General features: G+C 34.5%; 1 protein-coding gene across 1 annotated transcript; it reads right to left on the bottom strand.

Moving 5' to 3' along the window:
* Positions 1-236: 236 nt before the first annotated feature.
* On the bottom strand, positions 237-14,914 carry LOC129739241 (uncharacterized). The gene is made up of 2 exons (XM_055730663.1): positions 14,279-14,914; positions 237-688 (listed from the first exon to the last, which is right to left on the bottom strand). Exons 1-2 carry the CDS (start codon positions 14,715-14,717, stop codon positions 333-335), a joined length of 795 nt encoding a protein of 264 aa, XP_055586638.1. The 5' UTR covers positions 14,718-14,914; the 3' UTR covers positions 237-332.
* Between the last annotated feature and the right edge of the window lie 760 nt (positions 14,915-15,674).

The raw sequence follows: 15,674 nt of genomic DNA, 5'->3' as shown, positions 1-15,674 counted from the left end.
ACAAAAAATAAGTTGAAATTATTTTATTGCATGAACCGTTTATGAAACTGTGTGCTTATTCAAAAATATTCCATACGAGATTATGATGATGTTTTGTTGAATAAACTTCTAATTCAAATGTTTGCAAGCAAAAGGGAGCACGAATGAGGCCAGCAAGTCATCAGGAAAAACTGTCAGACGACTGAAAATTTAATTTTAATGTAGTTTAAATAAACAACGCCCAAAAATTCTCAAAAACCACACTTAATGTTGTTCATTATAATTTATTTTTAAATAAGCAATAAATAATTAAGTTAAAACCGTTCTAAATCCACAGGTCGTCTGACTGAAATCTATTGCACTAATCCTGCCCAGCCTCGGTATGGCGAATTGGTCGATCTCCTCCGGCGCTTGGAGTGGGAACTTTCCGCAATCGTAGTGTACCCTCCTTGGTGATCCGACTCATGACCTCCACTTTCGCCGGCTGCCACACGCAGCTCAGCATTCTGGCGACCCTTGTGTTCCCCACCCTCGGCCAGCTTCTTCAGTCCCAATATGGCGGACAACATCAGGGCCAACATGGACACACCGAGCGCCTTCATGGCTAGCAACGCAACTCCACCGAATCCGAGCGCTCCCAGCAGCTTGCTCATCATGACGCCCATCATCAGAATGGTTCCGGCTCCACCCTTGTCCTTCTTACGGGCTTCTGAGAAAAAAAATGGAAAAAAATTAAAATTAGACTTCCTATTTTGCAATTTTATGGTTGTGAAAAAAATTAATGTAGCTTTTTAATATTCATTCGAAAATGTTTAATCAATCAAGTAGGCTCATACCACGACAGAGGGTTTAATCAATATAAAAAAGCGTGAGCAATTTAATAAAATTCATTTGGATGATGAAAAGAAATCAGGTTACCCATGTGTGAAATTTTAAGGTTCCGGAGCATTTGATACAAAACTTTTTGAACTTTGAAAAAATATAAAGTTTATTTCTCTAGGAAAAGACTCGGATTGATGTTGTTCGCTTAAAAAAAAGTTCTCCTTGCATTTTCACTAGCGCAAATTTCTTGTTCAGTGCCAATCATGTCAAACCAACCGATCCCGTCGCACTATGGCCTGAAAATCTTTCTTATAATGAAGCCATCATCAATTATTCAAAAGACTTCATGAATAAAATCCCGCCCAGCCTCTCCCCTTCTTTAGACGTTTCGATCGGTAAGCTTAATCGATTGGAAAATCTCCTGTAAGAAGAACATTCTTTCCTGCGAAATCGAACGAACAACTCGACGTCGAGGCGGATGTGAATGGCCCCATATACTCGGATGGATCGGAATCATCAAGTGTCCCGCAAATGAGTGGTAAGAGACGTAGTTACCTAACTCATGGAGGTTATTCATTTGGAAGAAAGGTCTCGGAAAAGTTATTTCTCGGTAATCGATTTATTCGATTTTGCTCGGGCAGGCAGATTTGCTGACAAATTTGTCTGCTTGAACCCTGGGAATGCGATGGCTAATGACGGAAACTTTCTTCGACGGGGCGCGAAATTATTCCCTTTGTGATTCAGAATTGAGCTTATTTGTATGGTGGATTGGATTGTAGAATTTTATCGAAAACGGTGTGGTTTAGTTTTGTTTCACCTTAAATAAAGGTTGAATTTTCTGGTTGTTGTTAATTTTGATTTAAGCCTTCTTTTTGTACCCTTTTTCAATTACGCCTTAATTTGAGAAAAAAATACTATTGTTCATTCTCTTGCGGTTTAAAAATGATGATTATCCGGTTGGGGTCGTAGAGACCTGGATGATCATTTTGGCTGTATCTTTAAAACTTATGAACCGATTTTCATAAATTATACCATTGGAAATCGTCTTCATGGCCACATCAAAGTATGGAGAGAAAAAAATTATTATAATTTTGGTGGCGTCTGAAAATTGAGCCGAAAGAGAAAACGGCCAAAACGGCGGCGTTTTTGATAAAAAATCGTGACCATCTTGGTTCGAATAATACAATTCTGTACCAACACGTGAAAAGGCTCTATCTCCAAGAGTAAACAAAAACCATTGTCAGTACCTCATGATAGGTCAACATTTGCACCACTTAACGGTAAAACCTTTTTGAGAAAATAATATTCCGTTAATTAAAAACTCTATTTGAGTAAAGAATCTCTAAACATTCTAAAACCAGAACTGCCATTACATTGATATTCACTAAGATTGTCAGATTGCCTGGTTTTTTCCGGGGTTTGCCCGGATATTTAATACTGAATTTAGGAACAGTCCTGCCCGGCCCGGTTGCTCGGAATTCATTGAAAACTGCCCGGATTTTGCCCGGATTTTTCCCCTTTATTTGGCAAATTAGAAAAAAAAACATCAAACATCTCCAAAACAAAATTTTTTAACCAAGTTTTATAAAAATAATCATGAAGGGTTTTTTGGAAGCCTAAAATACGGTTCAAAATCAATCGATGAGTTTTGATGAAAAAAAAAAAAATATTTTTGATATTTTTTTTCTTGAGGAATTACTGAGTTTTGACAAAATTTGCTCGGATATTGCCCGGATTTATGGCTGTCAACTTGAAATCGAATGCCTAGATTTTGCCAGGTTTTTATACAAAAATTGCCTGATTTGTCCGGCCCGGATACGTGCTTAAAAATTCTGGCAACCATAATATACACCCTTTACTCCGGAACAATTTTTCGCTACTACTCCGCAAACAAACTCAAAATAATCATCATGACTCGTTACTCAACATAAAAACATAGTTGCAAATGAACGTGAGCTTAAAACTTAAGCTAGAAAAGAGAAAATAGCAAAAAGTGTATAAACAAGAGAGACAAAATATTACGTGAGCTAGGTTCTATCCACGATAGCGCGTTGTTTTTTTTTTATGATAATTGATATTCCTCTATTCCAACATACAGGGCATGCTTCTAAAAATCGTTTGTTTTTAAAAAAAAAATACAAAAATTTCAAGTGATTTTTAATTAGCGATTTAAAATAGGATATTTTGTTTCAAACGCGTGTTTCTCGATTCGACATACATGGAGATATGTACATCTTTTTCATGTGTTGGTATAGAATTTCATTATGTCAGCTAGGTTCAAAGATTCATTTAAAGAAATAAATGCTTTTAGTTTCTTAAATCATTCTCCATAAATGGAATCCCAAAAAAAAAAAAAAACTGAAAAATCAGTATGTTCCTTCTTCTGAAACTTATTTTTTTACTGAATAATCGCCAAAGGGTCTTTTTTCATTTCTTGTAATAAAATTTGATAACCAAATTTTAACTTTTAGAGTACCGTAAACTGGGGGAACATTGATCACTTTTTTAATCCATTTTCGAATATTTTGGAGGGGTTGCTTTTTTGTTACACAGTGTAACTTACACTTAAAGGTTTCAAAATACTAACTGAGGTAAGAAGTATAAAGCATGTGCATTAATAGCAGAATATTCAAACGAAATTTACCCAAGTAACACAGATCAAGCCAATTGGCTTTTTTTGAGTTTTAATATTGTTTTATGAAGACTTTTCGATGGCATCCCATTTTTAAAACGGTTTAATTGTAACATAGGAAATGCTTCATTTATCGTGTGTTTTAAAAGAGCCCTGAAAGTTTTGCTAAAACTTGAATAAAACACTATCTTAAGAGTGTTGTAAAAAAGTTGCAAAAGTATTGCTAAAGATTCAACAAAACACATACTTTCCTGTTTTTATTAGATCTTTGGTAAAGGTTTTAATAATGCGCTCAATGCGCTTTTAAAACTAGCGTTCAAGCCAAGTTGAAAAACTGATTTATTGGAACATTGGATGTAGGCATGATAAAACTAAGTGACAGATGATTTGACAATCGAGAAAAACGTATACACGCTTAAACTTTTTTACCTCTTTTTGAGATAGCATAACCTGTTTTGAAAGGATTATCACTCAAAATTGAGAAAAACGTGCTATCAAAATGATATAAATTAATACAGCTAAATTCATCTTAAAAATAAAAACAACTTTGTTGTATCCGCATTCAAATTTCAAAACAACCGCAAATCAGTCCACATCATTATTCGCTCAATTCTCAGGGTTCGAATAAAAGCCCACTGTGAATAAACGGTTTTTGTGATTCGATAAATAAATGTATTAGAAAATTCATTTACAAGTACGGCTATTAAACTACTTGTTTTATTTATCCATCTCTGTCTCTCAATGCGAAGTTGATCTTTATTTACGTCATCCAATCCAGAACTAACAAAATTATTTCCAGGTAAACCGTCCTTGAAAATTTCTGGAAGACTGCAGAAACCGGCTTCAACTCAGCAAAGACGGAGAAATTGAGTTTCATCACAAGCGAAAATGCTCATTCTAAATCAGCCTCAACAAGTTTCAGATGATGTATTCAGAATGAAGACCACTAGCATTGGCCGATCATTGAAAATAACGATTTATTTAAAGCGTAAGGCAGTTCTGGTAATAGTAAGCAAAACATCCGAAGGACGTTTTAAAGAATCGTTTTATCGCTTCCAATTGTTTTCCCATACAACTGTTTTAACAGTTTTTAACTGTTTTACATAACCTAACTGCAAATTCAAAATTCAATCATTTCGGAATTCACGATTCAGGCAATGTTTTTACAATTTCAATAATCGTTTGCTAAACGTTTTATTACGCTTCAAAAATCATTTGGTTATAATCCTCATTTATGCGGGTTATTATTTAGCTTTGAGGCCAGGGTTTTGATGACAGAAAATGATCTATTCCAAATAGTATGAGATTATTTGATAGCAATACCTATTTGTTATTTAAAGATGATTGACCATCCTCATAGTCAAAAGGAAACGAAACAAAAAGTTGCATGAATGCCTTTTGCCAAGCAACAAATCGAAATGTTTTCATTTATTGCGAAAAACTTCTCTTTCTCAAAAATGGATAAATCCATCATGAGCGTGTATTCCATTTAGAGAAACGTCAAACGAAGCTGTGATTCAAGGTCTCTTAAAACCATTTAAAAACTGTTTATTGAAATTGTTTTATTACCACATTTTTCTAACCGTCATAAAACCATCTTAACACTGTTTTACAACTGCCTTAAGATTTTCAATATTAATTTACTGAACGCCATGTTGATTGTGAAATTGAATCGAAATTACTGACGCCATGTTGCTGTAAATAATACTTTAATACTAAAAACTAGACATTTTCATCAATTTGACAATGTTGACGGTACTATTTGTTGTATAGGAGATGAATTTCATTGTAAAACAAAAATTGCATCATTTGAGCCAATTTATATTTTCCTTTAATTATAATTTTTTTATTTAAAAAATGCTTAAAATATGGTCAACCTAGATTTTCTTTGAGGCGCGCTTAAGTTTTGATGCTATTTCGTATATACTTCACCATAAATCTGAGGTTGCAGGAAGTTTCTTGCTTAGATATATTGAAAATGAGAATGAGAATATTTGTAAAATATTTTAAATGGAATCTTTACCTATCATCAAATGCTTGGGAGAGTAAGTGATAAAACGAGAAAAATCGGAACAGAAAGCTCCCACAGTAAAATTTCTATTAGATTCCACAGCTGCCACAGTAAAATTCCTATCAGATTTCACAGATCCCACAGTAAAATTCCTATCAGATTCCACGACGTAGTTTTAAAAGAGCTGTGGATAGTCTGAAGAGGGCTCTGTAAGGTTTCTTAAAGCTATGTCTATAAGGTCGAATAAAACTATTCTGTTGGATGTTTTATTATAGCGTATAGAATTAGCTTTAAAAACGTTAACAAAATGGTCCCTTTTGGCCATATGTTAACTTTAAAGTAGTTGTGCCAATAGCGTAGAATGCGCTTTGGCTTATAAAGTAGCTTTAGGAAATAGTCTTAAGCGAACTGTTAAGGTTGGAATAAAACTTAAATTGTTACTTGGGTAGTGGCTACTGCTAAATGTTTGTTACAATACAAGATTTCATGTTGCGGGGTAACTTTTATCAAGTTTTAACGTATCTCAACATTTTCAAAATTTTTGTTCTGATGTCATCTAGCACAGAAGGCATAAAACATCAATAAAAGTTTTTTTGTTTGGACTCAATTGAATTTTTCAACGATTTCTTTCAAAAACGAATATACTCAAATGATGGACGATGCTGCTGCATACATTTAGGGGAAAAAATTATAAACATTTCGGTAGCAAATTTCGAGTGAGGCGAATATTTTTTGGCCACAAAAACAAATGAAATTTTACCTTCATGCGATTTCCTAGGTCCTCCTTCTGTTCCTATGTTCTTTTTTTTTTTTATTCAAACTTAGCCATTTGATAGGGTTTTTAGCCATGAATGAATGATAATAAAAAATAATAATGAAACTATAGCTATACTAATGATAAAATTTAAACTTCATATAAAACAACCCAGTTGCTTCTAAATGTTATCATTTTATCAGGAGAGGTGTTTGTTTGTCTGTTTGTCTTCAAACAAAAATATTTCAAATCTTTAAAACTACATTTTAAGTAATATAAAAAAAGCTACAAGCCAAATTTAGCCTAATTGAAATTCAATTTGTAGGCTTTCAAACGTAGCAAACAGTTTTCAGATATTTTAATTTTAGACTGACTTGAGACTGACTCAAATATGAGCTCTTAATCTGTCTGAAATCATACCAATAATAAAAATTTCTGTATGGCCTCAGCAAAACGAGTTATGTTTGTAGCAAAAACACCCATTTTTCAGGGACTTTATTATTTTAAGATCGGTATCTGAGGACCACAAAAAACATAGCCAGAAATTTTGAATAGCAGACACTCAACAGACAATTTCAAAATGTTACAGTTCATAAAAATTGACTGAGTATTGATTTTCTATCCAAAACAGTAATCAGGGTCTAAGTCATCCTAACCGGCTAATTGTCCTTTTTTGCTGGGTGACTCTGATAACTCTATTCAAAAATCTAGCCATGGGAAATTGTAAAGCTTCTCATTTTACGAGAAGTCAGATAATTTCATGTTATTAGTTTCAACCGTTCCTGAGATATCGCTTCAAGAAGGTATAGTTTTCTTTTATAGAAAACTGGGTGAAATTCGGGTCATATAGACCATAACCACAAAGGAAGGTTAAGGAGTTAAAGTTATTAAGTTTTTTTAATTCAATTATCTGTTAATAGAGAGTTTGAGATATAAATAGATAGAAATGTAGCGGCCCACCACACTCCACCACACCAAAAGGCTCAATAGAGCCCCCTGGTAACGGACGCTACTGTTCTCAGCACGTATGGCAGCAAAACAAAGAAACTTCAACGCGAACTAAATTTTAATCATGCTGAGAACACAAAAGTTTGTTATTCAGTGCGAGAAAATGTATGCTATAATTAAACAAGATTACGATAAGGATCTCAATGGAAGAAAATTTCCTTTAACGGGATCCATTTCTTTTTTTTAATAATGTTAACTAATCAAATATTATGCTAGATTTACTGAAGTTTACTTATTATTAGTGAAAAGTACGACAAAAGAAAACTACGGTGCTACAAAAACAAACAAAATTTGATAAAAAAAAACTGGTAGTTAATCGACTTTCTTAACAATTCAATTTTTTTTTTAATAACTGTACTACTTTGACTTTAAACATGGAACGGTTGTTGATGGTTCTTATTTCAGTAGGTAAGGCGTTGTATATTGTAGGTTAAGGTTGCCAGAATAGATAGATAGAAGGTAAGAAGGTTAGATGAGATGAAAGATGTTAAAAATGAGCGGGTAGAATTTATTTAGAAGCATATCATCACCTATCAAATTTTTGTCCGCGAGGAACAAGTTTCTAAGTTTCTAAATTTCCACAAAACACCGCAAAAAGGAGAAATTTTTTACTAGGTTCTCTGTGTGACAACTCCAAGAAAGAGTTTCATCCAAGTAAATTCCTAAGTACTTGAAGTAATGAACTCTCTCAATAACAATTCCATCCATAATTGAGTCATTATTTGACAGTATTTTTATGTGAAGAACGTTCCATCCAACTTCTTCTTCTAGGATTCAACCAGGCTCTACAATTTGTTTTGTATATTTTATTAGAGACCTTTTAAGCCCTTTGAGTTTCTTCGGGTCTTAGGTCATCTATTCGAGTGAATTTCACACCTATATACGATTTTCAGTACGATGAAAAAAAAAACTACTTAAGCAGAAAACCCGCATCAACATTCGGAAATTCAATAAATTGGCCGTTTTGATTCCCTTATCAATTGCTCTGTGTATTTAGTACAGCATTTTCGGAGTTCAAATGACTAGTTTTAAAGCCCTCAATGCATGATTTTTGTTAAAAACACCTAAAAGCTCTTGTGAATTTGCATTTTTTTAAGCAAATATTTGTTGCTGATACACATAGGGGAAACCTATAAATATTGCTTATTTTTTCAAGCAACAAAAACAAATGAAATTTTACCTTCATACAGATCCCTATAGCCTCCCACGGTTGCAAATTTCCTGTTTTCTTCAAATTTTATCATTTGATAGATTTCCTAGCCATTTTTTCTAAATAAGCTTCTTTTGGAAAATGTTCCATTTTTATAACAAAAAGTTTTCCCTTCACATCAAACAACCCGTTCGCTGTTACATGCTAAGATTTCATTAGGAGAGGGGTTTGTTTGCAAGCCTTCGAAAATAAAACTATTTTAAAATTTTGGAATATAAATGTTCACTAACAGCAATAGTTTCAAAAGTGAACCAAATTATGGTAAATTAAAACTCAATTCATAGGCTTGCAAAGTGAAACTTCATGTTTCTTTGAAGAGATCTAATTACTTAACCTAACGTACATCTTTCTAGGATATGAAGGATAGCATCTTTCAAACGCTTAAACCACCTGCTCACAGAAAGAGTGCTATGTATGCCGTAACCGGGATTCGATCTCATAACCTCTGGCTTAGAAGACTTGAACGCTATCCTCTAGACCATGGTCGGTGGCTGTTTAATTAATTTTACCTTGCGCTTATTTTGTCGATATAATTAAAGTTTTGGTTATTTTGACGATCTTTTTGTAATTTTAATATGCGGGTCAGAAAAAATAGGTAATCTTAAATAAAAAAAAAGAGGTTTAATTTTACCATGCACGAAATTTCTCGTGCTTGTTTTGGTCATTTTAACGATCTTCAGGCCAATACTCTGCATGCTTAAATTTATTTCCTTTTTTTCTCCTTGCGATGGTTCAAAACGGAGTTTGAACTGCAAACTGATCCCTTTTTTTCGTTCGACGAGGGAGCTGAGCTGAGTTCGACCTTATTAACTAAAAATTTAACTTTCTTTGTAGAACTGAAAACACTTAGCGAGTTCACTTCGTACCGGAACAGAATCCAACGAACATGTCACCAAATTCTATCGTCCCGGAACAATTACCGGAAGACTATTAAGGAACGTCAAGAAATTAGTACTTGGTACCGTGTAACCGCCTTGGAAATTTTAAGATCAGAATAAAAAAAATAGAATTTCATCGGGGTCACTAAAAGTGAATTTTTTGGATCGATAATTGTCGTGATTTTACGAATCTCAATTCAGAGATTCACTTAAACACGTCTGTCACTCACGAGAATATATCTATGACTGACTTTGTTTTGTTTGTTTGTCTAGTGTTGCCAAAATAGTAATCGTTGCCAATGAAATTTATTTTATTTTCTTTATCTCCAGTGTTGCCGAATACAACTATTATTTTAATTTATTTTTAATTAAATTTGATTTCTTTTCTTCATATTCTACATCTCATCCTTACAATAATCAGAATAATTTTGTACTTTCCGATGAAGCTTGATAGACCAGACGACTGGCAGTATTATTGGTATGATTTGAAATTTAAACAGAACTTGAAATGAGCAGGAATTTTGGCGGTGGTACATTTATGTGCTGGTGATTTTTTTGCAAATCCGGAAATGCTTTCTGCAGCGTGAACTCTAACAAAACTGTGTCGGAAAACTACCTCGAAATGATGAATATGGGCCTAAATAAACCTGGAAAATCAATATCAAGTCTTAGTTTGGTTTTAACTGCAAGATAGTGCTGCCATTTATGACTTGAAACTGGAAAAAGTGAGGTTCACTTAAAGAAAAAAAAATCAAATTTCTTAGTTCTAGAAGACCATCACTTAAAATCCCCTTTTAAAATCTTTGAAAACCTGTGGAATTCAAGAAAACCCCCTAGAATTCAGTTATCTATTTAAATAATTCGTAGAAGTATTATTTATAACTTTTACACAGTAATTTTTTAGAAATGATCTTGTTTTTGTTGAAAAACACAGGTGTAGTGATGAGATGAAGGATATACAGTATTATTCATATTTCGCACCCTTTTTCCATATTTTTGATCCTCAACGCACAAAAAGTAAACTTATGCTTGATTGATCCGTTAAACAATTCAAAACAAATTGTAGAAGTAAAAATTTTGATGTTTTTCAATAATTCTTATTTTAACAGGCAAAACACATAATGGTTCTATTCTTATTTCGCTCACTATATGACAAAAAATATCCACAGATCTATCCTAATTCCGAAGGTTTTTTTGTATAATGAGCGTTCATCTTTTTTTTTTTGTTTTATTCTCAGGTTGAAAGTGTTGAGCATTTAAAAAATCTGTAGACTTGAAAATCGTTCATTCTAGTCACTTAGATTAGACAATTTTAGAAGAAACGTATTTTATATCCCATTTGACATCTCTTGATATTTATATAAGTAAGGATAATAAAGGCCGTTATTTCAGTAACCGGTCCATTTGATATTGAGTTATTCAAGACAACGAACAAAAATTAAAACAATGTTATGTTCCATCCAACATTGGATATGTGGATTGCGTTGTTTGAACTGGTTAGAAAGAAATAACTGAACTGAGGACAACCATTCAAATCAATTTTAAATACATTCAGTATGATGGAAAATTGTAGATAAAAATAGTCTCATCAAAATAAAGTAGTTTAGAATCTTGTTTATCAACTGTACCTCATAGATTGTATCAATCAACGTCTGGTCAAAGAGAATCAACCAAACTTGCTTCTTGTCTGTCTCTTCCTGCATTCTGCATTATAAAAAAAGTCGAGCGGCAATCTTAAACTGAGAATGCTATCTCTCACATATCATTTGCTGGTTACCTCTTTCACACTTTTTCAAATATGTTCGATTAATACAAACTGTGCTTTCACAACAAATAAAAGTCATCCACACAAAATCATAAACACTTGCACGAACCCAATTCTAACAAATCAACAAAAAAAAGTATGCTCACAGTTTACTGCTAAAACTTCGACACCTCTTGCAACTTAATTGATCCCGATAATAAAACTTGTCATGACTAAAGGAAGAATCAACGCAAATCATATTCTAATGTAATGAACTCTCCTAATATTCCAGAATGTCATGTTTTCAACTCTTCCATAAAGCTACTCTCTGCTGCTCTCCAACCCCATTCAGCAACCTCACACACACCAAATTAAATTATGCTGGGAAAAAAAAATAAAACAACCTTTACAAATGCATGCAGGTAGGGACTCTTTTAAGGTTGAATCCATTACTTTGATACTTAAGTAAGATAGCGATGAAATTCTCCACATTACTAGTAAATCCAATATGACGTTTGTAACACATGACAAAGACAAAATGTGCCTTAAAAACTTTAAATTCAGATCGCACTATGACACGGAAAATAATAAAAAGGTAAAATTTACCGAGACAGCAAAGGTGAATGCTCGCAAAAGCCAAAAAGGTAACTTCTACCTATTCGAGGTGAAACTCACCTCACAGCGAGGTAAAATATACCTGAAACGAAGCATGAAAAAAGGTACAATTCACCGAGAAAAAATGTGAATCCAAAAAGGTAAATTTCACCTCGTAGCGAGGTGAAGTTCACCTGAATTGAGCTGAATCAAAAAGTATAATTCACCTAGAAAGAAAGGTAAATCCAAATAAGGTAAAACTTACCTCGTAGCGAGGTGAAGTTGACCTGGATTGAGCTCAACAAAACGGTACAAATCATCTCGGAAAAAGTAACTATTTGACGAATCCGTTTATTGAGGTTAAGCTGTTTTGCCGTTGAGGAACAAGTTCTGCTTCGTGCACAATATGTGAAAATCGGAACAAAATGGTAAGTGTTTTCTTAGATTTCATTTAGTTGTGCTGGTTCTCTTCATAATACTTTGCTTTTGTTTCAGATCGGCCCACAGAGCTTCGTGTTGTATTCCCGTCAGCCTTCAGATATTATTCCGGACAAGCCGGACCTGACAAGCTTGGCGAACAAAGGACTTGCCTCAACAATTTTTAAAGAACACGGTGATATATTTCAAAAATAAATATTAGGTAACTCCCTATTTATTTCAAATAAATACCAATTTTTTCATGAATTGTGTTTTTTTTAAATTAATTATTATTGAAGAAACCAATCAAACAAACAAGCATTTACCTTTTAAATCAGTGAATGGGAAAACGGTATTATTTACTATTTTGCTAGGTGAATGAGAAAATGGTAAAATCTACCTTTTTGCTAGGTGAATTGAAAAAAGGTAAAATTTACCCTTTTGCTAGGTGAATGAAAAAAAGGTAAAATTTACCTCGAAAGAGGGGTGGAAAAAATTCACCTCGCAAAAAGGTAAATTTTACCTTTTTTTTATTTTCCGTGGAAAGAATGCCTCATTGGGGTCCGTTCACCAATTACGTAAGCACTATTGTGGAAATTTTTAACCCCCCCCCCCCCCTACTCCCCTGGTAAGACAAAGCAAGATTTTTAAAACCCAACCCCCCCTCCCCCCTAGTAAGATCTTACGTTTTTTATTCTTTGAGAAATTGACACTTTTTTTTCAAAAATAGCTTGAAAATATTAAAAATGTGACATACATAAATGCTTCAAAGCAAAGCACTTTTTAAGTAAAATTTAAAAAAAACTGTATTTGAAAAGCATAATCTATACATAACAACAGATGAAATTTATAAACGATTAAAGAAAACATTATTCAAGACGTAGCTTGTTGGGGGTAACAATGATTTTCAACAAATTTCCACAATCGAATAAACAATATAAAATCTAAATTCCAATTTAAAAAAGAAAGATCTTTAAAAAAACATTCTATAACACTAGAATGGGGGCAAAAATGATTAACGACAATCACGTTGTCAATTAACCTAAAAGCTCAGACTCATTCAGCAGTAAGCGATAAGTTTTAGAATTTTTTGGTAAATCGTTTGTAAAATTTAAAGTTGATAGTGTCTATATCTGAAAAAACTGTCTAGAAATGCATTAGGTAAAGTGCTTTATATTGATTTTTAAAGATTTTTTCTGGATGAAGTCATTTTCGGAATATGATGGATTCAAATCGTGGTTTTACAACGCGCCATTTTCCTTTTTGTTTCTATAAATTTCTCAATTAAAAAGATTGTTATGACGGAAAGCGAAAAGCGACGATCTTTTTTAACAATTTGATTTAGTGTTTTTGATGGCATGTTGGTTTGAATTGGTTTTCTATCAATTTTATAGAACCTGCATTCTTTTTTATTGATTCAAAGGCTTTAAAAGATAAATAACATAACAACAAAAGTAACCAGCAAATAGGTAGTGAGTAAAAAAACCTGGTTTCGTATGGCTGCGCCTGTGATGAATTTTTAATGTAACATTTCTTACGTAAGATTTTTGGTAACCCCCCCCCCCCCCCTAGCCCCTTGTAAGAGATCGTAAGCAAATATGAAAACCCCCCACCCCCTTTGTGCTTACGAAATTAGTAAACCGCCCCTTGCAATACTACAGTTCCAATAAAATAAAAATGGCCATCAAAGATTAAAATTGAGAAAGCTGAGATATTTGTTCCTTCCTCAATCAAAATATTTGAATTATAAGCAATCGAGAAAATCCTTATCAAGTGCCACATTTCAAGATAAAAATTTAAAAAAAAAACTTAATTAAAGGCACAAAACTTTGTCAGTAATTTCAATCTTCGATAGACGTTTGGCTAAAAAACGCTAAGTTTTGTTTGAATCTGCGTACCTATATCTCTAATAAAGCAGTTTCGAAATATCCTTTGTAGATTATCGAATCGACCCTGTTCGTGTTAATTATTCATGAATTATTGATCTGAGCACAAGGGAGCAAAGAACAAAAAGAGAGCAACAATTGGAACCTTAATCGCAAACCACAACATTGGAATTCCTTATGAGATTCGTGTTTTCCATGTAGAACAATTTTCACCTCTCAAGAACCCTCGTTCGAGCAATTAAAATCGATGAGAAAAAGCTTCCCCATCGGAAACAGATAGCGTTTGCTTCCTTTTATTCAATTAGGAACGGGTGTGTCTGTATTTTTTCTTCGATAATGTTACCTTCCAAGTCGCCTCCCAACACATCTTGGCTCATCGTTTTCAGCGTACTGCGAACCACATCCTGCAGATCGCTTCTCCGGGCCAGCTCGCCCAGATTGATCTTAAGCTCATGGTTAGCCAAATATCGAGCCACCCGCTGCAAGATTCCAACTGGCCCACCCCCGCTCGCACCGTCGGATCCGTCAACTTCGTTAAAAGCCCGCTCACGTTCCTCCGGACTGTGGCTAATTTCAACGATTTCTATTCCGGGCATAAGTCTCAGGGAGCGTTCATTGGCCAGCCGCTTGAGAACTGTTCTCAGCATCTGCCGGCCATAGCACAGGAAGGTACTTTCAGCATCCGAACAGTCTTTGTTGCCCTGGACCGGATCCACCCACACACAGCTCACTAAAACCATGGCCAGCAGGAGCACGGGCACGTTCCTACTTATTCCAGCCATCTCAATTAGTTAGAACTCTTAACAATGTTATGCACTGAACTCTCCGAGCTTAGCAAAGGCACCTCTTCCTGGAAGCAGGTCCAATTATCTCAACCGAGCTCAACAAGTCTTGGATACAAAACACTAGCAAAGAAAAAAAAAACAAAGTCCCACAAACTGCTGCAAGATTCTTTACACTTCCGAATCGGAAACCTTCAACGCCCAACGACAACTGTTGACTCCATTCATCCAGAGCAATCGTTTTATAGAGACATTGATGCAAAAACAGACGCTAATAACGCATGAGGGACCTCAATGAGTTTCCCATTTTCTCCAGCCCTACGACGACTCCATTGAACCATATTTTGAGAATCGGTGTCTGTGACGTAGCCATTGCCATTGACAGGTACCTCGGCCAGGCCTACAACAGCCAGAGCCATGAATGCATAACGTAACCGTGAAGGAAAAGTGTTTGGCGGGTCAGAAAGAAAGTCGTGTTATGCTACCGTGGAAAACTCGACCGTTTTTTTCTTGTTTTCTTCTTGGCTTCGAGCACTCAGAAAAGTAGCAGCCATACAGAAAACCCAGTCAATTTGAGTGTCAATTGTTGTTTGCCTTCGTGGCCGGTGGCAGCTGAGTAAAGTTTCAAGTGCACAGAAGCAAACTGCATACCTGGATGGAGGCGAAAAATCAGCCACCATCAGAAATTGATTTCAAGCCGCTTAGCCGCGAGTTTCTAGGGACAATTTTCGTTCGATCCGGTCGGTCACTACCGGTAGCGCCATAGCAGAACGGATTCATTTCCCGAAATCGGAAGAAAAGTATTTCTTTCGTTGACAAAATATTTCTCTTTGCAGAAGCAAAATTTGAAGCATTTTTAAAACATTTTAAAAATTTAAAGTTTATGATAAAAAAATGCCGCAGCTAGGCTAACCACAAGTTGATGGACCAGACCTCGTTCGATTTTGGCAACACGCC

Source organism: Uranotaenia lowii, chromosome 1 (assembly GCF_029784155.1).
Source record: "Uranotaenia lowii strain MFRU-FL chromosome 1, ASM2978415v1, whole genome shotgun sequence".
Classification (NCBI taxonomy): Eukaryota; Metazoa; Arthropoda; class Insecta; order Diptera; family Culicidae; genus Uranotaenia; species Uranotaenia lowii.
Note: the sequence above shows the minus strand (reverse complement) of the source record. Positions and strands in the feature narration are given on the sequence as shown.

What these genes read in the sequence shown, in the direction of transcription:
- LOC129739241 (XM_055730663.1), bottom strand. Translation starts at nt 14,717, where the DNA reads ATGGCTGGAATAAGTAGGAACGTGCCCGTGCTCCTGCTGGCCATGGTT. An exon ending in GTTGGGAGGCGACTTGGAAG is followed by an intron (nt 689 to 14,278) that starts GTAACATTATCG and finishes TTTTTTTCTCAG; the next exon opens with AAGCCCGTAAGAAGGACAAG.